Source organism: Lampris incognitus, chromosome 7 (genome assembly GCF_029633865.1).
Source record: "Lampris incognitus isolate fLamInc1 chromosome 7, fLamInc1.hap2, whole genome shotgun sequence".
Lineage (NCBI taxonomy): Eukaryota > Metazoa > Chordata > Actinopteri > Lampriformes > Lampridae > Lampris > Lampris incognitus.
The window spans coordinates 67,440,428-67,465,408 of record NC_079217.1 but is presented as its reverse complement, the minus strand read 5'-3'; the positions used below and the strand labels follow the sequence as shown (position 1 = coordinate 67,465,408).

General features: G+C 42.9%; 1 protein-coding gene across 3 annotated transcripts in view; it reads right to left on the bottom strand.

Moving 5' to 3' along the window:
- Positions 1-1,889: 1,889 nt before the first annotated feature.
- The window catches only part of rffl (ring finger and FYVE-like domain containing E3 ubiquitin protein ligase), a 42,611-nt gene continuing 19,519 nt past the window's right edge, over positions 1,890-24,981 (bottom strand). The window contains exons 5-9 of one of the 3 annotated variants that reach the window (XM_056283327.1): positions 20,722-20,781; positions 15,274-15,484; positions 12,762-12,785; positions 12,459-12,629; positions 1,890-6,286 (exon numbers count right to left, since the gene is read on the bottom strand). In XM_056283327.1, the coding sequence (XP_056139302.1) occupies positions 12,463-12,629; positions 12,762-12,785; positions 15,274-15,484; positions 20,722-20,781 (462 nt within the window). In that variant the 3' untranslated portion in view covers positions 1,890-6,286; positions 12,459-12,462. The remainder of the gene's footprint in view (positions 6,287-12,458; positions 12,630-12,761; positions 12,786-15,273; positions 15,485-20,721; positions 20,782-24,981) is intronic. The other 2 variants (XM_056283328.1, XM_056283329.1) reach the window with 2 other exon arrangements.

Below are 24,981 nucleotides of genomic sequence, written 5' to 3'. Positions count from 1 at the left end.
CACTAATTACACCTGCTGCACGTGTTCTCACCTGAACTATTCAGTAATATTACTATTACTTTAGATCGTTACTGTAATACACTAATTACACCTGCTGCACGTGTTCTCACCTGAACTATTCAGTAATATTACTATTACTTTAGATCGTTACTGTAATACACTAATTACACCTGCTGCACGTGTTCTCACCTGAACTATTCAGTAATATTACTATTACTTTAGATCGTTACTGTAATACACTAATTACATCTGCTGCACGTGTTCTCACCTGAACTATTCAGTAATATTACTATTACTTTAGATCGTTACTGTAATACAGTAATTACACCTGCTGCACGTGTTCTCACCTGAACTATTCAGTAATATTACTATTACTTTAGATCGTTACTGTAATACAGTAATTACACCTGCTGCACGTGTTCTCACCTGAACTATTCAGTAATATTACTATTACTTTAGATCGTTACTGTAATACAGTAATTACACCTGCTGCACGTGTTCTCACCTGAACTATTCAGTAATATTACTATTACTTTAGATCGTTACTGTAATACAGTAATTACACCTGCTGCACGTGTTCTCACCTGAACTATTCAGTAATATTACTATTACTTTAGATCGTTACTGTAATACAGTAATTACACCTGCTGCACGTGTTCTCACCTGAACTATTCAGTAATATTACTATTACTTTAGGTCGTTACTGTAATACACTAATTACACCTGCTGCACGTGTTCTCACCTGAACTATTCAGTAATATTACTATTACTTTAGATCGTTACTGTAATACAGTAATTACACCTGCTGCACGTGTTCTCACCTGAACTATTCAGTAATATTACTATTACTTTAGATCGTTACTGTAATACAGTAATTACACCTGCTGCACGTGTTCTCACCTGAACTATTCAGTAATATTACTATTACTTTAGATCGTTACTGTAATACAGTAATTACACCTGCTGCATGTGTTCTCACCTGAACTATTCAGTAATATTACTATTACTTTAGATCGTTACTGTAATACAGTAATTACACCTGCTGCACGTGTTCTCACCTGAACTATTCAGTAATATTACTATTACTTTAGGTCGTTACTGTAATACACTAATTACACCTGCTGCACGTGTTCTCACCTGAACTATTCAGTAATATTACTATTACTTTATATCGTTACTGTAATACACTAATTACACCTGCTGCACGTGTTCTCACCTGAACTATTCAGTAATATTACTATTACTTTAGGTCGTTACTGTAATACACTAATTACACCTGCTGCACGTGTTCTCACCTGAACTATTCAGTAATATTACTATTACTTTATATCGTTACTGTAATACACTAATTACACCTGCTGCACGTGTTCTCACCTGAACTATTCAGTAATATTACTATTACTTTATATCGTTACTGTAATACACTAATTACACCTGCTGCACGTGTTCTCACCTGAACTATTGAGTAATATTACTATTACTTTATACCGTTACTGTAATACACTAATTACACCTGCTGGACGTGTTCTCACCTGAACTATTCAGGTTTATCTTCCCTGTAGCTTCATTACTACACCACCACTATTACTTTAGATCGTTACTGTAATACAGTAATTACCCCTGCTGCACGTGTTCCCTTCTTTATAATTACATTTATCTCACATATCAAGGTAAGAAAATGAAACCCTACACTTGTTCCATTCTCCCATGCGGGTTCAGAGGTCGTTGTGCTTGTTAGTCATCATTAATTAAGTGAGTTGTGTAGACTCACTGAGGGAGGGTTGATGCGTCACTTCCCCTCAGTGTGGCTTCACACTAATGAGGTGAATGCATCGAGGGAAATGATGGGACCAGTGTGTGCAGAGCAGAGACCACACTACACGTTCCAATTCAAATGTCTTTATTTACAACATGCCAAATAAAAGAACACATGACTGAGCATAAACAAAACAAACAAACAAACAAACAAACAAACAAACAAAGAAAACATGATGACAAGAAAACCAGAAGAATTCAGCAAGAATCCAGTTGGAAAAGCAGCAGGAGGAAGTGACTACTTATGATGTGCTGCCCCCTCTCTAATGCTCAGTTAACAAACCTAAATAATAAAAGTTTTTTACACGTCTGAGTGCGTCATTCTCAACAATTATCTCACAATGACTCAATAAAAACAATAAAACAACAAAAAGAAAGAAAACAATAATAATGATTTTCAAGAAACAACAATAACAAACTTACCCTAACATTTGAAATACTTGTGCGAGTGGTACGAAGTGTTTCTCAAAAGGACATCCCCCCCCCCCCCCATGTGAGAACAGGTGTTGCATGTTGCCAGGAAGTAGATAATGTTTTGCTTTGCACTACATTTGAGCAGTCTTGAATTCCCCCTCCTCTCCTTTTCTCCCCAATTCTACTTGGTCAATTACCCCACTCTTCCAAGCTGTCCTGGTTGTTGCTGCACCCTCTCTGCTGATCCGGGGAGGGCTGCAGACTACCACGTCTTCTCCAGTACATGTGGAGTCACCAGCTGCTTCTTTTCACCTGACAGTGAGGAGTTTCACCAGGGGGACGTAGCGCGTGGCAGGATCACGTTATTCCCCCCAGTTCCCCCTCCCCCCTGTACAGGCGCCCCGACTGACGAGAGGAGGCACTAGTGCAGCGACCAGGACATATACTCACACCTGGCTTCCCACCCACAGACACGGCCAATTGTGTCTGTAGGGATGCCCAACCGAGTCAGAGGTAACACTGGGATTCGAACCGGCGATCCACATGTTGGTAGGCAACGGAATAAACCCCTGCTACCCGGTTACCCACAGCCTTAAACCATGAGGTTCACAGCTGGTTAGAGTGTTCGGTGTGTGTACAGCTTCCCTCCATCTCAGCACAGTGACAGAAGCACTTCTCAGACGTCCAGGACAATAAAAAACATCTCAGCACGGTGACAGAAGCACTTCTCAGACGTCCAGGACAATAAAAAACATCTCAGCACGGTGACAGAAGCACTTCTCAGACGTCCAGGACAATAACAAACATCTCAGCACAGTGACAGAAGCACTTCTCAGACGTCCAGGACAATAAAAAACATCTCAGCACGGTGACAGAAGCACTTCTCAGACGTCCAGGACAATAAAAAACATCTCAGCACGGTGACAGAAGCACTTCTCAGACGTCCAGGACAATAAAAAACATCTCAGCACGGTGACAGAAGCACTTCTCAGACGTCCAGGACAATAACAAACATCTCAGCACAGTGACAGAAGCACTTCTCAGACGTCCAGGACAATAAAAAACATCTCAGCACGGTGACAGAAGCACTTCTTAGACGTCCAGGACAATAACAAACATCTCAGCATGGTGACAGAAGCACTTCTCAGACGTCCAGGACAATAAAAAACATCTCAGCACAGTGACAGAAGCACTTCTTAGACGTCCAGGACAATAAAAAACATCTCAGCACGGTGACAGAAGCACTTCTTAGACGTCCAGGACAATAAAAAACATCTCAGCACGGTGACAGAAGCACTTCTCAGACGTCCAGGACAATAAAAAACATCTCAGCATGGTGACAGAAGCACTTCTCAGACGTCCAGGACAATAAAAAACATCTCAGCACAGTGACAGAAGCACTTCTTAGACGTCCAGGACAATAAAAAACATCTCAGCACGGTGACAGAAGCACTTCTCAGACGTCCAGGACAATAAAAAACATCTCAGCACAGTGACAGAAGCACTTCTCAGACGTCCAGGACAATAAAAAACATCTCAGCACAGTGACAGAAGCACTTCTCAGACGTCTAGGACAATAAAAAACATCTCAGCACAGTGACAGAAGTACTTCTCAGACGTCCAGGACAATAAAAAACATCTCAGCACAGTGACAGAAGCACTTCTTAGATGTCCAGGACAATAAAAAACATCTCAGCACAATGACAGAAGCACTTCTCAGACGTCCAGGACAATAACAAACATCTCAGCATGGTGACAGAAGTACTTCTCAGACGTCCAGGACAATAACAAACATCTCAGCATGGTGACAGAAGTGCTTCTCCGACGTCCAGGACAATAAAAAACATCTCAGCACGGTGACAGAAGCACTTCTCAGACGTCCAGGACAATAAAAAACACCTCAGCATAGTGACAAAAGCACTTCTCAGACATCAGGACAATAAAAAACAAACAATCTCCAAGAAACAAAGTCCCACAAAGAAGAAATGACAGGCCTTTGTCACCCCACACAAGAACAACACGAGTTCTTCATGCAACTGCTGACACATGAGACACAAGGTGAAGCTCAGGTAAAGGAACAAATCCTGTTGTTAATCTCAGCTCCATGCTGACCCACCTCGACCTTCATTTCAAGGCACTTTTCTCAAAGGCAGAGAGACTCAGAAGAGGAAGACGGGGTTTTTCCATTTTAGGCCAAATCATTTTCCTGACCGTCCAGTCACAACAGGACTGGTGTTATCAGACAACTTCACGCTCAGAGACTGAAGACTTGACATGGGGTGTTTGGGACGCAGAGCACCACAATAAATGAATTGATAGAAGAATAAATAAATAAATGTGGACATATAAAGAGGATTCAAAACAATTTGAAAATATGTTCAGACATCTGATTACATAGACAAATGTATGTGAATCAGAATTTATTTATTCATATTTACTTTTAATGTAGACTGACAGGCTGCAGCATCAGTCAAGTGTATGTGGTAGCCTACATCAGTACCTTCTCTGCAAACTACAAGTTGAATTAGTCCTGAAAGGCAGGCATCATTAGTGCTGGTCAGGGGAGGTAGCTTTTAAGGTGATCTGCAGGGAATTTAGGTCTTTTAAAATGTGAGAGGGCCAACTACCATCCAGCTGCACCCCTCCTGTTGCAAATAATCCTGCTCACAAAGCCAGCTATCCCGGTCCAATAGCTGAACGCAGCACCACAGCATCATGGCGTCTAGGAGGGATTCAGTAATGATCCCACAAATTGAAACCAAACACACACAACAAATGTATACACCTGTGGTTCCTACAGCATTGAACAAAATTCCTCAGTAGGGAACATCAGGAAAGTTTTAGGTCCAACCATGAAGATCTACATGTGTCTGGACTCTGCAGAGACCCACTGAAGAGCCTAATGTGAGCGGTTGCTGGGTGGTCTGGCCAGTCCCCATTATGTCTCCCTATTTCTAGTCTGTTTAGCCATGTTGGCCATGTTTCAATAAGCTTTGACTATCACACATCGACAGAAGCACATGTAGAGTCCGAAAGCCGTAGGACAAAAAAAAAAAGTTCATCATGTTTGTCCGTTTCCCCTCCAGAGTTGTGGAGGAGGGCTCCGTGTTGCTGGTCATTTCTGGAGAAGTTGTGATTAAGGTTTCACTTCCTGGACAGATGCTTTTTTGACCTGTTCCCTGATTACCTTGATTTAACTTTTAATGAGGGATCACTTGGAAATGTTGCTCATTTCTGTGGTTGAGCTCTGAGTAGGTCAAGCAGGAAACACACATATCCCAGAATATCCCAGAGTTCCCTGGGCCAAAGGAGTAACAGGGACCAGGGTGGATTAGTTTCCATTGATTAATATTCAGACATTTTAGAAGGACATCCATCCAGCCATTTTCCAAACCACTTATCCTGCTCTCAGGGTCACGGGGATGCTGGAGCCTATCCCAGTAGTCATTGGGCGGTAGGCGGGGAGACACCCTGGACAGACCACCAGGCCATCACAGGTTCAATTCATCTTAAACTGTCTGTCACTCAGTTTAATGGAAGTAAGTTAATTTCCCTCTGAAAAACTTCCAGGTCCTTAATTAGCATTACTGCTATGTCATATCATGCTAACGTGACCGGTTGCTCAGCTGATCTGCTTCATTGGTGGACTGACATTGAAGCAGATCCTGGAAGACCTGTAAAAGCACTGCCCACTCAGAGAGGAACCACAGCGTCAAATAATCAAATCCTTGAGGATAGAAAAAAAAACCATCTCTGATATTCCTTCACAACCTCTAAGTCACTTCTCAAGTTAGGAAATAACTCCCATTCTATGTAGACTAGAAAAATAGAGTTTAAAGATAAAAACAATTCTTCTCAAAATACAAAATAACTCCCAACAGTTTCTACACTAGAAAAATAAAGCTCAAAAATAAAAAAACAAATTTTCCCAAGGCAGATTTTATTCCCTAACACCCCCTAGAATACAAAAATTGAGTTAAAAATAAAAGCATGTTGCTGTTTGTCACAGGGTCCCTTTTGGATGTCTTGTTCAGCTTTGCTTCAGAGACAGGAAGTCCTGTCAGAGAGAAGATGAGAAAAGTCAGTCCAACTAAAACTTTAACAAACATGGCTGGTGGGAATCTTAATAATAACAATTACAATGCGATTGTTTTAAACAACAACAATAACAACATTTTATTTTTACAGCACTTTTCAAGGTACACAAAGACGCCTTACATATGATAAAATAAACATAAAAGCAACACACCAAGAACATAAAACACACAATCACACATTAAAAGCAATTCTGACGAGGTGAGTTTTGATTAGTTATTTGAATGTGGACAGATCGGTGCAGTCTCTGATGCATTTGTGAAGAGTTCCAGACGGATGAGGCAGCAATGGAACAGGCTCTGTCCCCCCAGGTCCAGGGCATGGTCCTATGTGGTGGAGACAGGAAGTTGACATCGGATGAGTGAAGGCTGTGGGAAGGAGTATGGTAATGGAGCAGGTTGGTGAGGCAGGAGGGGGCCTGGTTATAGGGGGCTTTGTGAGTGGGGAGAAGGACTTTGAATTGGATCCAATGTGGGACAGAGAGCAAGTGGAGGTTCTGGAGGACAGGGGTGATGTAGTCACAGGAGTGGAAGTGGGTGAGCAGCAGAGTTCTGGATGTAGTGGGGTTTGTTTAGGACTTTGGATGATGAGTCGTATAGAATGCTGTTGCAGTGGTCAATTCTGGATGTGATGAAGGTATGGATCAAAGTTTCAGCAGCAGAGAAGGAGAGTGGTGGGCGGAGAAAAGCCATGTTTTTTTTAGGTGGAAAGGTCTGCAGCTCTGTACTGTCCTTCAGCCCACTGAGACAAATTTGTTATTTATGACAATGGGCTATACAATAAAATTGACTTCCGTCCAGCCTTTTCTAGACACTGGTAGGATTTCTCAATATCAGCCACGTCTTCTGCCTGTCGATGTACATCCCATGGAGGGCCTTGTTCTTCAATGATACCTCCTCTCCACTGTCCGTCTTCTGCTGCCTGAGGTACTCAGTCAGCAGTTTGTCCTGTGGGCCCTTCTTTCTGACGTACTCATGGATGTTCCTTGTTTCATCCTAGATAGTGGCCTGAGTCTCAGGCTGCTGGACTTCAGGTGGAACCCTCCGTGCATTGTAAGGAGTTTCCATGTCCTGATATCTGTGGCCTTTTATCTCCTCCTTTGCCCAGCTTATTATTCCAGCTGGGTATCTGATGACTGGTAAGGCATATGTTTCTATGGCTTGGATCTTGTTCTTCTCATTGAGATGGCTCCTCAGAACCTATTTGGCTGTAGCTGACCTCCTTTCTGCCTCCTCGTGGTTTCCATTTGCCTGTGGAATACCCAGGTACTTGTAACTGTCCTGTCTGTCTGTTATCCTGCCATCTGGTCATTCAACCCCTTCAGTGCTCATCACCTTTCCTCTTTTTGCCACTATTTGACCGCATTTATCCAAATGACATTCAGATGTTGTTGCTGTAGATCCTGGTGAGATGGATCAGCGTGTCAGTGCCCCACTCATTCCTGGCATACAGCTTGATGTCATCCATGTATAGGAGGTGGCTGATGGTAACTCCACTTCTGAACCTGTATCCATAGCCATTCTTGTGATGACCTGACTGAGGGAGTTCAGGCCTATGCAGAACAGCAATGGGGAAAGTGCTTTACCTTGGTATATGCCACATTTGATGGTTACCTGTGTGATTGTCTTTGAGTTGGCCTCTAGTGTTGTTTTCCACCACTGCATTGAGTTGTTGATGAAGGCTATTAGTGGTAAGCACTCCAGTAACCATGTGTGGGGCATTGAATCATAGGCTTTCTTGTAGTCAATCCAGGCTGTGCTCAGGTTGGTCTGTGTGGTCTTAAGAGTCTTTGGTGACAGCTCTATCAATCAGTTGCTGATGCTTTGAGCCTCTGGTGTTTTTTCCAATTCCTTTCTGAGTTTCGCTCATGTATTGACTTGTGTGCCCATTCAGCTTAGTCGCTATACTGCCTCACGGGATCTGTTGTGGAGAGGCACAGCATGGTTATTGGCTGGTAGTTTGAAGGTGTTGTACCCTTGTTGAGATCCTCCATGATCAGTATTGTCCTCTCCTATGTTAGCCAATCAGAGTGGGACCCTGATGTTAGCAGCTGGTTCATCTTTGTTGCCAGGTGTTCATGGAGCGCCATTAGCTTCTTCAGCCTGTAGGCGTGAATCATGTCAGGGCCTGGTGCAGTACAGCTCTTCATGCTTGAGAGTCATCACTGGATGTCGGCCACTGTGATGATAAGTGGTTCTGTTCTGGGACATTTCTGTGGTCTGTTCTTAGGCCCACCAGCCACTGGGCATTGGTGTTGTGTGATGCCTCCTTTTCCCATATTTCCTTCCAGTATCGTCTCTTCTCTGGGTAAGTCTGATGTTGTTCCCTTGTTACTCTGCAGCTCAGAGTACACTTTGGGTTGTTCTTTGAGGAACAGACCATTTACTCTTGGTTTCTGCTTATCCAGAGTGTCTCTTCAGTCTGGTGGCCAGAGCTGTGGGTCTTTGGCAGTTTCCAGCTCCTCATCTATGGACATCTTGCTGTATTTCTTCAACCAGGGCCTGTCTTTCATCACACTTTCTGCACTTCTCTGTTAACTGGCTAACCTCTCTCTGTGCTGCTTTCATCTTGGCTTCAAGCCTTCTCTTCCATGAAGGGTACTGTTGGTGACCTGTGTTCTTAATCCTGTACCCAAGCATCTCCAGGATTATGGTTACATTGGCATATACAAGCTCATTGATCTCTGTTATGGTGCCAGTCAAGATATTGCATAAGGCTGTGTTCACATCCACAAGCAGGCTTTGTGATGGTACTTTGTCAATGAGTCATGGAAGCTGAGCCTGGGGATTGACTGTCTTTAGTCTGACCATGATTCTAATTTGAACCTCAGTAGCTTCAGCTGTCATGGCTGGTAGGATTGTTTCAGCTGGTTGGAGTCTGTGCTCATGCATCTCCTGCCTACTGGGTGGCCATTCAGAATGCTGAATTGTATTGTCATCCTGTTGGAGTCTCTCCATCTCAAGTTGTGACAGTAGCTTTCTTCTATTGATGTTCAAGCATTGCTTCTGAGTCAGTGTGGAAGTAGGTCTCCTACTGGTCCACAGTTCCCACATACACTTCATATAGCCTGGGGTCTTCTGTTATAGTAGCATTCCATCTGTTCCAGGTTCTCGGCCCTTGTCCGTGAATGTCTTGTTCCAGTTGCCCATTTCTCATCAGTTTGTCCTGGTTCCCGAACACCTGATGCGGACCTTGTTAACCTGGGTGACTTCCAACCCTGTGTGACTCTATTCGTGTTACTCTCACTCATATCTGAGGTAGTTGGCTTGTATAGCATTAGGAGTCTAAGTCATGGACTCTTACTGGAGACTCATTCCAACCAGGGTTTGAACCCCGATCTCTAACAGGAAAGTCTCCTGGCCAAGAGAGCAGTATATTCAAAGATGTAAAAAGTGGGAGGTCACCTGAATACGTATATATGTAGAGATACTGAATCTCTGTGTGCAAGATGTTAGTGCAGCACTACCGCTTATATAACCTATCTACATACTATTGCTAATATAACCTCTCTACATACTAATGCTAATATCACCTGTCTACATATTACTGCTAATATAACCTATCTACATACTACCGCTAATATAACCTGTCGACATACTATTGGTAATATATCTGTTTCATTCATTCATTCATCATCAACCGCTTCTCCGGGGTCGGGTTTACATACTGTTTACACTTCTTACATACAAACGCTAATATAACCTGTCTACATCCATCCATCCATTATCCAGGCCGCTTATCCTACTCAGGGTCGTGGGATGCTGGAGCCTATCCCAGCAGTCATTAGGCGGCAGGAGGGGAGACACCCTGGACAGGCCGCCAGTCCACCACAGGGCCGACGCACACACACATTCACACCTAGGGACAATTTAGTACGGCAGACCTACAAGTCTTTGGACTGTGGGAGGTAATCGGAGCACCCGGAGGAACCCCACGCAGAGACGAGGAGAACCTGCAAACTCCACACAGAGGGCGACCCGGGATGACCCCCAAAGCTGGACTACCCTGGGGCTCGAACCCAGGATCTTCTTGCTATGAGGTGGCCGCGCTAACCACTGTGCCGCTAACCTGTCTACATACTACTGCTAATATCACATATCATACTACTGCTAATATCACCTATCATACTACTGCTTGGGTAAAGACCTGCGAGTCTACCTGTGTGAGTCCACCGAGCAAGGACACTGACGGGTAATTCCCTTTTCTACTATTTTCTCTTGTTGCCTGCCTCACCCACCATGTGCTACAAATCCCTGTCATTCACAATTATCGAAAAAAATCGTATCTGTCGCAGACAATGCAACCCTGAGAACCTCTATTCACTCAGGAAAGCCTCCTCGACTCACTCCTCCTTTACTTTTGGCTTATCGAATTGAAAACTGGCTGTAAATAAAACGGAATTGATCCAAGCACTTGCTAATCTGTCAGACATTCAGGTACCAGCCCTGACCGAAACCTGGATACATCCAGAAAACACTGTCACACCGGCCACACTTTCTGTTGACTCTGCTTTCTCTCACACACACACACACACACACACACACACACACACACACACACACACACACACACACACACACACACACACACACACACACACACACACACACACACGTTCTGTTGGGCGTGGATGTGGTACGGGTGTCCTCATTTCCAAAGACTGGAAATTCACTAAGCTTTCTCTGCTAAGCAACAACTCCTCCTTTGAATACCATGCAATCGTGGTTACTGCTCCTATTAATTAAGCTATTTGTGGTTGTCATATACTGCCCACCAGGGTGTCAACTGGGGAACCTTTTTTGAGCCACTGATGCTCAAAAAATGTTTTTTGCCTTTAACTCACTCCTCAATCTGCCTCCTCCTGCGACCTCCACTCAACTCACTCCAGATGTGTTCGCTTCGTACTTTACTGATAAGGTTTCTGCCATCAGCAACCAGTTCTCTGAGCCTGACCAACTCTGCCTGCTGCTGCTGCTATCTAACAGGGCCTCACTGACCTCATTCTCCCCGCTGACCAGAGAGGAAGTCTCCAAGCTTCTGCTGGACTCTCGTGCCACTACCTATCTGCTGGACCCGATACAATCCAACATCCTACAGACCATGTCCCCCGCATTTAACCCCACAGTAACACACATCGTCAACTCCTCACTTACAATGGGTGTGTTCCCAACTGCATTTAAGCAAGCTCGGGTCACCCCGCTGCTCAAAAAACCTATGCTCAACCCAGCCCAGGTTGAAAACTACAGACTGGTTTCACTCCTACCATTTCTATCAAAAATACTTGAGCGCACGGTCTTTAAACGAGTCTCTGAATCCCTTCTGAGAACAATGTGTATGATCCGAATCAGTCTGGCTTTAAGCTGGCTCACTGTTTACATACTACTGCATATCACCTGTATACATACTACTGCTAATATCACCTGTATACATACTACTGTTAATGTCACCTGTATCCACACTACTGCTAATATCACATGTATACGTACGACTGCTAATATCACCTGCCTACATACTACTGTTAATATCACCTGTATACGTACTACTGCTAATATCTATTGTATACATACTACTGTTAATATCACCTGTATACATACTACGATTAATATCGCCTGTATACATACTACTGCTAATATCACCTGTCTACATACTACTGTTAATATCACCTGTATACGTACTACGGTTAATATCGCCTGTATACGTACTACTGCTGCTAATATCTATTGTATACATACTACTGTTAATATCTATTGTATACATACTACTGCTAATATCTATTGTATACATACTACTGCTAATATCTATTGTATACATACTACTGCTAATATCACATGTATACGTACGACTGCTAATATCACCTGTATACATACTACTGCTAATATCTATTGTATACATACTACTGCTAATATCACATGTATACGTACTACTGCTAATATCACCTGTCTACATACTACTGTTAATATCATCTGTATACGTACTACTGCTAATATCATCTGTAGACATACTACTGTTGCTATCAATTGTCTACATGTATTTCATTTGTCTGCTGTTCATGATATTTTCACATCTTGTCTCTCCTCTTGTTCATCTCTCCTCCTGTCAGTCAGTCTTTCTGTGCCTCTGTCCTCCTGTCTTACCTGTTCAAGAGCGGAACACGTGCACGGCACGGACCACATACTGTCGACAGATAGGACACTCGCTCATCCTCTTCCCACACTTAGTGCATGTGACCATGTGACCGCACTCCAGCAGGACGCAGTCGATAGGAGAGTCCATACAGACCCGACACAGGTTGTCCTCTGCACCATCTGTAGCAGCAGATACGTACATGACAAAGACACAAGCATTACACAGATGATGATGAAGTATGCACACACACACACACACACACACACACACACACACACACACACACACGCTGCTGCTATCGGAAGACTCACCTGGACCCTCTGCAGCGTTGGACACTGAAAGAAACAGAGAGACACATGAAAACCATGTGAAATGACATGACCACACTTCTGTCACACGGTCCTTGTGCAGGCCTTAACATGAGCCTTCCATCTGACCTCTGACACCATGTACACACCATCACCTGGTCCTGCACACCTTCCTCTGACACCATGTACATGTCATCACCTGGTCCTGCACATCTTCCTCTGACACCATGTACACACCATCACCTGGTCCTGCACATTGTCCAGCTGACCTCTGACACTATGTACACATCATCACCTGGTCCTGCACACCTTCCTCTGACACCATGTACACACCATCACCTGGTCCTGCACATCTTCCATCTGACCTCTGACACCATGTACACACCATCACCTGGTCCAGCACACCTTCCCCTGACACCATGTACACACCATCACCTGGTCCTGCACATCTTCCAGCTGACCTCTGACATCATGTACACACCATCACATGGTCCTGCACATCTTCCAGCTGACCTCTGACATCATGTATACATCATCACATGGTCCTGCACATCTTCCAGCTGACCTCTGACATCATGTATACATCATCACATGGTCCTGCACATCTTCCAGCTGACCTCTGACATCATGTACACACCATCACATGGTCCTGCACATCTTCCAGCTGACCTCTGACATCATGTATACACCATCACATGGTCCTGCACATCTTCCAGCTGACCTCTGACATCATGTATACACCATCCCATGGTCCTGCACATCTTCCAGCTGACCTCTGACATCATGTATACACCATCACATGGTCCTGCACATCTTCCAGCTGACCTCTGACATCATGTACACACCATCACCTGGTCCTGCACATCTGCCACCCGTAGCTTCAGCACTCGTTCCCACATTTCTGGTGGGCTTTCAGGGAGACGATGGTGTCGATCGAGTCTGTCCAACAATGAGCGTAAATATGTCCCAGACCTTTAGCATGAATCCAGCTGTTGGCACGGGGAGATGTCGCCATATTCATGACAGTGTGTCGTAATGTACCCTTGAAACTGCCGTGTTGAGTACACTGGTTCTGTACCACCCAGACTGAGCTTCTGACACAGTAACACAGTACCACTGTCTCTAGTTCTGCATTCTCATGTCTAATTTGTGTATGAGGGGGTTTGCTGATGACTGACTGTTTTACTTGACAACGTAACCACCAGGCGTACAGTAGTCCTCGCCTTGTGACTTCTATATGCACGTGTGTCCCACATATAAAATACTGTGTTTAGCACTGGCCTAATGATAGTCACTCACCAATAATCTACCCTGCCGGGCTCACCGGTACAGCGCATACCACATAAGAATGAGTCTTTATTGCAGAGGCCCGGGTTCGAATCCATCCCAGGCCCTTTGCGGCATGACATCCCTCTCTCTCCCCTGCCTTTCCTGTCTCTCTCTACTGTCACTATCCAATAAAGGTAGAAAATGCCAAAACAAATCATCTAAAAAAATTTAAAAAATCACCTACCCTACAAACCGTGTGGGTTCAGCTGTGTTCTTGGCTGAATGTTAGAAATACAGATGTGGTAAAGTACATCTGCTGTATGAAGAGTCACCTACTTAGTGTAATTTGTTGTTTATGAAGTTCTTTGCTGCTACATTACTGTGAAAGCAGCACACTGCATGAGGGTGAGGGGAATTCATATTCTAAGTTTTATATGCACACGCCATGTGTCCCACTATGATCAGCCATGCACCCTCAGAGCCGCAGTGTGGTATCAGTGAGCCTCAGCAGACACCAGACGACAACTGCTTCAGAGAAATGTAGTACTACATTTGACTACAGAGAGGAAACTACAACTCACCAAGTTTACCAAGACTGAAGAAATTGCAGAGTTTTTAATGTGTTGAATATATTATCATTCAAAAAGTATTATTCACTTTGTTTCATATCTAAGTCTACTTTACTGCTTTTGGCACAGAAGAGACTGTGTTCCAGACCACGGCTGAACCAGTGTATTCCCTTCAGTATGACACACTTCCTGTCAGTATGACACACTTCCTCTCAGTATGACACACTTCCCGTCAGTATGACACACTTCCTGTCAGTACAGCAGCAGACAGACCGAGTGATGATGGAGACAAGACAGAGGGCTGCAGAACGTTAGCCAGTGTTTTTAACAAGTTAAGAATCTTGAGGACGATTAATTAACGGCTGATCCAGCTGGTTAACGATGTAGAGTAGGTTAAAGTGGGTGTCAGCTACTCTGTGCATAAGTCAGCAGGAGCTAGATAAATTTAAAAACATACTTCATAAGAATCCACCCCCTCACTTCTGCCTAAGCTGTATGAACACACTGAGTGACAGGAAGCAGGGACCAATGGAAATGCTGCCATGCAAAGAACTCTCCTGATTGGCTGATAAGGAGCGGGTCTCCTGGACAGCCAGAGTCCAGAGTGTATCGGGGTGTAGGAAGAGTTTGACCAAACGCCACAATGAGTACAGTGAGGAAGATGAGTGGTAACTGACCCAGGTTCTGCAGGTCTTTCTGGTCGTGGTACAGACGGGTGACTCTCTCCATCAGCTCCCACTTCTCACAGCAGCCTTTGAAGTTGACGAAGTTTCGGGCCAGAATCTCTTTGAGCTGACGGACGCTCAATGCCTCCACGTCCTCTGGACAGTGGAGGTCCGACAAGGAGGCCCGTCGGTCAGAAGACTGCACCTCCTCTGTGTCTGATGACTGCATGGAGAGAGCAGGAGGAGGAGCAGGTTGGTCAATTTGTCAGTACAGATATGATGAGTTGTGTGAATGCTGTGGCTTTGGGCAGAAGAACAGCAGATTAGAACAAATGTCCCAGCAGTATTTCTTACTGCATCATATCTCACACTGATCACGTGTAACACCAGGATTCAATGTGATAAACACCACACCTGCACCTCATGACTCTCATGTATAACTTGTGTAACACCAGGATTCACTGTGATAAACACTACACCTGCACCTCATGTGTCTCATGTGTAACATGTGTAATACCAGGATTCACTGTGATGAACACTACACCTGCACCTCATATGTCTCATGTGTAACACCAGGATTCACTATGATGAACACTACACCTGCACCTCATGTGTCTCATGTGTAACATCAGGATTCACTATGATAAACACTACACCTGCACCTCATGAGTCTCATGTGTAACTTGTGTAACACCAGGATTCACTGTAATAAACACTACACCTGCACCTCATGTGTCTCATGTGTAACTTGTGTAACACCAGGATTCACTGTGATGAACACTACACCTGCACCTCATGTGTCTCATGTGTAACATGTGTAACACCAGGATTCACTATGATAAACACTACACCTGCACCTCATGAGTCTCATGTGTAACTTGTGTAACACCAGGATTCACTGTAATAAACACTACACCTGCACCTCATGTGTCTCATGTGTAACATGTGTAACACCAGGATTCACTGTAATAAACACTACACCTGCACCTCATGTGTCTCATGTGTAACATGTGTAACACCAGGATTCACTATGATAAACATCACACCTGCACCTCATGTGTCTCATGTGTAACTTGTGTAACACCAGGATTCACTATGATAAACACTACACCTGCACCTCATGAGTCTCATGTGTAACATGTGTAACACCAGGATTCACTATGATAAACACTACACCTGCACCTCATGAGTCTCATGTGTAACATGTGTAACACCAGGATTCACTATGATAAACACTACACCTGCACCTCATGTGTCTCATGTGTAACATGTGTAACACCAGGATTCACTGTGATAAACACTACACCTGCACCTCATGAGTCTCATGTGTAACTTGTGTAACACCAGGATTCACTATGATAAACACCACACCTGCACCTCATGAGTCTCATGTGTAACTTGTGTAACACCAGGATTCACTGTGATGAACACTACACCTGCACCTCATGTGTCTCAGGTGTAACATGTGTAACACCAGGATTCACTATGATAAACACTACACCTGCACCTCATGAGTCTCATGTGTAACTTGTGTAACACCAGGATTCACTGTATTAAACACTACACCTGCACCTCATGTGTCTCATGTGTAACATGTGTAACACCAGGATTCACTATGATAAACATCACACCTGCACCTCATGTGTCTCATGTGTAACTTGTGTAACACCAGGATTCACTATGATAAACACTACACCTGCACCTCATGAGTCTCATGTGTAACATGTGTAACACCAGGATTCACTATGATGAACACTACACCTGCACCTCATGTGTCTCATGTGTAACATGTGTAACACCAGGATTCACTGTAATAAACACTATACCTGCACCTCATGTGTCTCATGTGTAACATGTGTAACACCAGGATTCACTGCAATAAACATCACACCTGCATCTCATGTGTCTCATGTGTAACATGTGTAACACCAGGATTCACTATGATAAACATCACACCTGCACCTCATGTGTCTCATGTGTAACTTGTGTAACACCAGGATTCACTGTAATAAACATCACACCTGCCCCTCATGTGTCTCATGTGTAACATGTGTAACACCAGGATTCACTGTAATAAACATCACACCTGCACCTCATGTGTCTCATGTGTAACTTGTGTAACACCAGGATTCACTATGATGAACACTACACCTGCACCTCATGTGTCTCATGTGTAACATGTGTAACACCAGGGTTCACTATGATGAACACTACACCTGCACCTCATGTGTCTCATGTGTAACATGTGTAACACCAGGATTCACTGTAATAAATATCACACCTGCCCCTCATGTGTCTCATGTGTAACTTGTGTAACACCAGGATTCAGTATGATAAACACTACACCTGCACCTCATGAGTCTCATGTGTAACATGTGAAACACCAGGATTCACTGTAATAAACATCACACCTGCCCCTCATGTGTCTCATGTGTAACACCAGGATTCACTATGATGAACACTACACCTGCACCTCATGAGTCTCATGTGTAACATGTGTAACACCAGGATTCACTATGATAAACACTACACCTGCACCTCATGAGTCTCATGTGTAACATGTGTAACACCAGGATTCACTATGATGAACACTACACCTGCACCTCATGTGTCTCATGTGTAACATGTGTAACACCAGGATTCACTGTAATAAACATCACACCTGCCCCTCATGTGTCTCATGTGTAACATGTGTAACACCAGGATTCACTGCAATAAACATCACACCTGCATCTCATGTGTCTCATGTGTAACATGTGTAACACCAGGATTCACTATGATAAACATCACACCTGCACCTCATGTGTCTCATGTGTAACTTGTGTAACACCAGGATTCACTGTAATAAACATCACACCTGCCCCTCATGTGTCTCATGTGTAACATGTGTAACACCAGGATTCACTGTAATAAACATCACACCTGCACCTCATGTGTCTCATGTGTAACTTGTGTAACACCAGGATTCACTATGATGAACACTACACCTGCACCTCATGTGTCTCATGTGTAACATGTGTAACACCAGGATTCACTGTAATAAATATCACACCTGCCCCTCATGTGTCTCATGTGTAACTTGTGTAACACCAGGGTTCACTATGATAAACACTACACCTGCACCTCATGTGTCTCATGTGTAACATGTGAAACACCAGGATTCACTGTAATAAACATCACACCTGCCCCTCATGTGTCTCATGTGTAACACCAGGATTCACTATGATGAACACTACACCTGCACCTCATGAGTCTCATGTGTAACATGTGTAACACCAGGATTCACTATGATAAACACTACACCTGCACCTCATGAGTCTCATGTGTAACATGTGTAACACCAGGATTCACTATGATGAACACTACACCTGCACCTCATGTGTCTCATGTGTAACATGTGTAACACCAGGATTCACTGTAATAAACATCACACCTGCCCCTCATGTGTCTCATGTGTAACATGTGTAACACCAGGACTCACTGCAATAAACATCACACCTGCATCTCATGTGTCTCATGTGTAACATGTGTAACACCAGGATTCACTATGATAAACATCACACCTGCACCTCATGTGTCTCATGTGTAACTTGTGTAACACCAGGATTCACTGTAATAAACATCACACCTGCCCCTCATGTGTCTCATGTGTAACATGTGTAACACCAGGATTCACTGTAATAAACATCACACCTGCACCTCATGTGTCTCATGTGTAACACCAGGATTCACTGTAATAAACATCACACCTGCCCCTCATGTGTCTCATGTGTAACATGTGTAACACCAGGATTCACTGTAATAAACATCACACCTGCACCTCATGAGTCTCATGTGTAACTTGTGTAACACCAGGATTCACTATGATGAACACTACACCTGCACCTCATGTGTCTCATGTGTAACATGTGTAACACCAGGGTTCACTATGATGGACACTACACCTGCACCTCATGTGTCTCATGTGTAACATGTGTAACACCAGGATTCACTGTAATAAATATCACACCTGCCCCTCATGTGTCTCATGTGTAACTTGTGTAACACCAGGATTCACTATGATAAACACTACACCTGCACCTCATGAGTCTCATGTGTAACATGTGTAACACCAGGATTCACTGTAATAAATATCACACCTGCCCCTCATGTGTCTCATGTGTAACTTGTGTAACACCAGGATTCACTATGATAAACACTACACCTGCACCTCATGAGTCTCATGTGTAACATGTGTAACACCAGGATTCACTGTAATAAACATCACACCTGCCCCTCATGTGTCTCATGTGTAACACCAGGATTCACTATGATGAACACTACACCTGCACCTCATGAGTCTCATGTGTAACATGTGTAACACCAGGATTCACTATGATAAACACTACACCTGCACCTCATGAGTCTCATGTGTAACATGTGTAACACCAGGATTCACTGTAACAAACATCACACCTGCACCTCATGTGTCTCATGTGTAACATGTGTAAAACCAGGATTCACTGTGATAAACACTACACCTGCACCTCATGAGTCTCATGTGTAACATGTGTAACACCAGGATTCACTGTAATAAACATCACACCTGCACCTCATGTGTCTCATGTGTAACATGTGTAACACCAGGATTCACTATGATGAACACTACACCTGCACCTCATGTGTCTCATGTGTAACATGTGTAACACCAGGATTCACTATGATGAACACTACACCTGCACCTCATGTGTCTCATGTGTAACATGTGTAACACCAGGATTCACTATGATGAACACTACACCTGCCCCTCATGTGTCTCATGTGTAACTTGTGTAACACCAGGATTCACTGTGATAAACACTACACCTGCACCTCATGAGTCACATGTGTAACATGTGTAACACCAGGATTCACTGTAATAAACATCACACCTGCACCTCATGTGTCTCAAATGTAATACCAGGATTCACTGTAATAAACATCACACCTGCACCTCATGAGTCTCACGTGTAACATGTGTAACACCAGGATTCACTGTGATAAACACTACACCTGCACCTCATGTGACACCACTACTTAACGCTTACTTTTTTAACTTGTGTTTATTGGATTTTGCATTTTAAAGATGACAGGATCAACATAAACACAGACAAGGGAGAAAAGAAAAAATTAAAAATAAACAATACTAATTTTTATTTTTTACCAAAAATAAAACAACAACAAATCAAAGGCAAAAAGTTAAAGATATAGTAAAAAGATAAGAATGACTTTTAGTTGGCAGCAGTAGTGTGTTCACATAGTACACACATGTGTTACCAGTCTGCTGTGTTTATTCAAATGAAGTGAAAACATGTTGAAACTCTCACTGATGTTGTGACATGATACACACTGAAACACAACCTACTCTAATCACTCTGATTACACACACCTTCACTTTCTATATTTTCCAGTGTGTGTGTGTGTGTGTGTGTGTGTGGCTACCTGAAGGTCCAGCTCCTCCTCACTCTGAGTGTCTACCGTTTCCTCTGGAGCAGCAGCAGTCTTAAAAAAACAACATGTTAAAATTAAGATTTCACCACGTTACCATCAACTATAACCACAACTATAACCATCAACTATACCACAGCTATAACCACAGTGTAACCACAACTATAACTATCAACAATAACCATCAACTATAACCACAACCATAACCATCAACTATAACAACTATAACCACAACTATAACCATCGACTATAACCACAACTATAACCATAACCCTAACCACAGCTATAACCATCAACTATGACCACAACCATAACCTTCAACCATAACCATCAACTATGACCACAACCATAACCTTCAACCATAACCATCAACTATAACCACAACCATAACCATCAACTATAACCACAACCATAGCCATCAACTATAACCACAACCCTAACCACAGCTATAACAACAACCATAACCATCAACCATACCATCAACTATAACCATAACCACAACTATAACCACAGCCATAACTATCAACCATAACCATCAACTACAACCATTAACCACAACCATAACCATCAACCATACCATCAACTATAACCATAGCCACAACTATAACCACAGCCATAACTATCAACCATAACCATCAACTATAACCATCAAATATAACCACAACTATAACCACAGCTATAAACATTAACTATAACCATCAACCATACCATTAACTATAACCATAACCATAAACTATAACCACAACCATCAACTATAACGACAACAGTAACCACAACCATAACCATCAACTTTAACCACAACTATAACCACAACCATAACCATCAACTATAACTATAACCACAATCATAACCATCAACTATAACCATCAACTACAACCACAACTGTAACCACAACCATAACCATCAACTATAACCACAACCATAACCATCAATCATAACCACAACCATCAACCATAACCATGAACTATAACCACAACCATAAACATAAACTATAACCACAACGACAACCATCAACTATAACCACAACTATAACCACAACCATAACCATCAATCATAACCACAACCATCAACCATAACCATCAACTATAACCACAACCATAAACATCAACTATAACCACAACGACAACCATCAACTATAACCACAACCATAACCACAACTATAAGCATCAACTACAACCATTAACGATAACCACAACCATCAACTACAACCACAACTATAACCACAACCATAACCACAACTATGACCATCACCTATAACTACAACTATAACCATCAACTACAACCATTAACTATAACCACAACTATAACCATAACCATCAACTATAACCACAACCATAACTATAAACTATAACCACAACCATCAACTATAACCGCAACTAAAACCATCAACTATAACCAAAACCACAACCATCAACTATAACCACAACTATAACCACAGCTATAACCACAGCTATAACCACAGCTATAACCATAAACTATAACCACAACCATCAACTATAACCACAACCACAACATAACCATCAACTATAACCACAATTATAACCATCAACTATAACCATCAACTATAACTATAACCACAACATAAACATCAACTATAACCACAATTATAACCATCAACTATAACCATCAACTATAACCACAGCTATAACAATCAACTATTCACCCTTTGCAGGCACGTCACAATTATCACGTGACGAGGGAGACTGCGCCATGACGGACGGCAGGAAGTGATAGACTGGGAAATTCAAAAGCGAACAACAAAAACAAACAAAACATGGCGACGGATGAGTAGCGATTATAGTTTAAATGGAAGTGATGGCTACCAATAGTCAGAGTCATGTTGTGGAGTTGTCCTGTGAAGTGAGGCACCTTGTAGGACGGCACAAAGAGCGATATATGGAGAAGCTAGCGATAGCAGGGTTAGCTAGCGATAGCAGGGTTAGCTAGCGACCCGTACCTTCTTCCTACCGATGTGTTCACGGATCAAGCAAAACCGTCCAGTCTGCCCGAGTTCAGTCCACACGGTCTGTACCACTGTGTTACCAACGGAGGGTCCCCCCCCCACACACACACACACACACACACACAGGTGCTGACCTAAAAGCACACACAAGTCTGGAAGCTGACCAGTTCTTTGTAGCTGGGTGGGTTACAGAACCGCGGCGCTACGCTCACAGCAGGGGGATGTACTTCATAATGGCAAAGGTAAGACATAGCTAGCTAGCCCGCTGTGTATGTTTTTAACCTGTTTCCCCTTGGATGCCATCAAAACTCAAGTCGACTGTAACCAAAAGCAGCCCATACTTTCCTCGCCGTGTCATAGTAGGCTACACAGTCTGGCCAGCTAGCTAGCATTTGGCTCATCCCATAGAACGTGTTAAGTTTGAGTCCACAACATTCAAAGGGGACAAGGAGGCATAATAAAACTGTCAGTAATGTTTTCAGTGTCTGAAGCCACTGATTCAAGTGTACTGGTTAGCATGAAGCAAAATACAATTACATAATAAATATACAATTTGTATATTTTTAGCTGTTTTTGTTAAATTACAATCATTTTCTCATGTCCACTCTGACCATTTCTCACATTCATGTAAGGTAACACTTAAAAAATATCACATAAATCTCAGACTTTTATTGTTCTTATGAGCAAAAATACTTCCCTCTTCATATGAAACGTGTTAATTAAATTAAAAATGTATAATTTTTAGTTAAAAAATACATAAATATATATATGTATATAGTCATAAATTATATATATATATATATATATATATATATATATATATATATATATATATGGTTATGATCAAAAACCTCAACTTCCAAAGTCCAATCTTAACACTTTCCATGGAATGACCCGCCTGCACTATCTGTAATTTCAGGTCCATCATAGTCAGGCTCTGTCTGCGACCCAGCTAAAACCATGGGTATCTGTGAAGAAGGATGGAACCGTTGTGTGCGGCCACTGCACATGTAAAGCAGGCCTTGGAGAGGTCTGCTCCCACATCACGGCTCTGCTGTATGCACTAGAGTCCGCCATGAAACATCTGGAAGACAGAAGCTGCACTGATGGGCCACGACAGTGGGGACAGCCTCCCTTGAAACCAGGCAAAGCTCTGTTCAAGGAGGCGAAATCGATTGATCTTCTGCCATCCGTCTTGGCTTTCATATTCCCTGCGAGTGGGACGTGACGTCACATGAAAAGGGTAAATAACCACAACCATAACCATCAACTGTAACTACAACTATAAACATCAACTATAACCACAACTATAACCATCAACCATAACCATCAGCTATAACCATAACCACAACTATAACCATCAACTACAACCATTAACTATAACCATCAACTATAACCACAGCTATAACCGCAACCATAACCACAACTATAACCATCAACTATAACCATCGGCTACAACCATTAACTATAACCATCAACTACAACCATTAACTATAACCGCAACATAACCACAACTATAACCATCAACTATAACTACAACTATAACCATCAACTAAAACCATTAACTATAACCACAACCACAACTATAACCATCAACTATAACCATCAACTATAACCGCAACCATAACCACAACTATAACCATCAACTATAACTACAACTATAACCATCAACTATAACCACAACTATAACCATCAACTACAACCATTAACTATAACCACAACCATAACTATAACCATCAACTATAACCATCAACTATAACCGTAACCATAACCACAACTATAACCATCAACTACAACTATAACCATCAACTATAACCACAACTATAACCATCAACTATAACCACAACCACAACCATCGACTATAACCACAGCCACAACTATAACCATCAACTACAACCATTAACTATAACCACAACTGTAACCACAACCCTAACCCATAACCATGGAGGTGAGGCTGTAACCAAAGCCTTTAGAGCTGAGCTGCCCAAAGTGGGGCCCGCAGGCCAAAGTTGGCCCGCCACAAGGTTCTATTTGGCCCGGCAGATGTTTCTTTTTTGGAGGCGGGAAATTTTCCTCTTTTTCTCCAAAATTGTATCTGACCAACTACCCCACTCTTCTGAGCCATCCCGATCACTGTTCCACCCCCTCTGCTGATCTGAGGAGGGCTGCAGACTACCACATGCCTCCTCCGATACTGTCTTTTCACCTGACAGTGAGAAGTTTCACCAGGGGGACATAGCACATGGCAGGATCATGCTATTCCCCCCAGTTCCCCCTCCCCCCTGAACAGG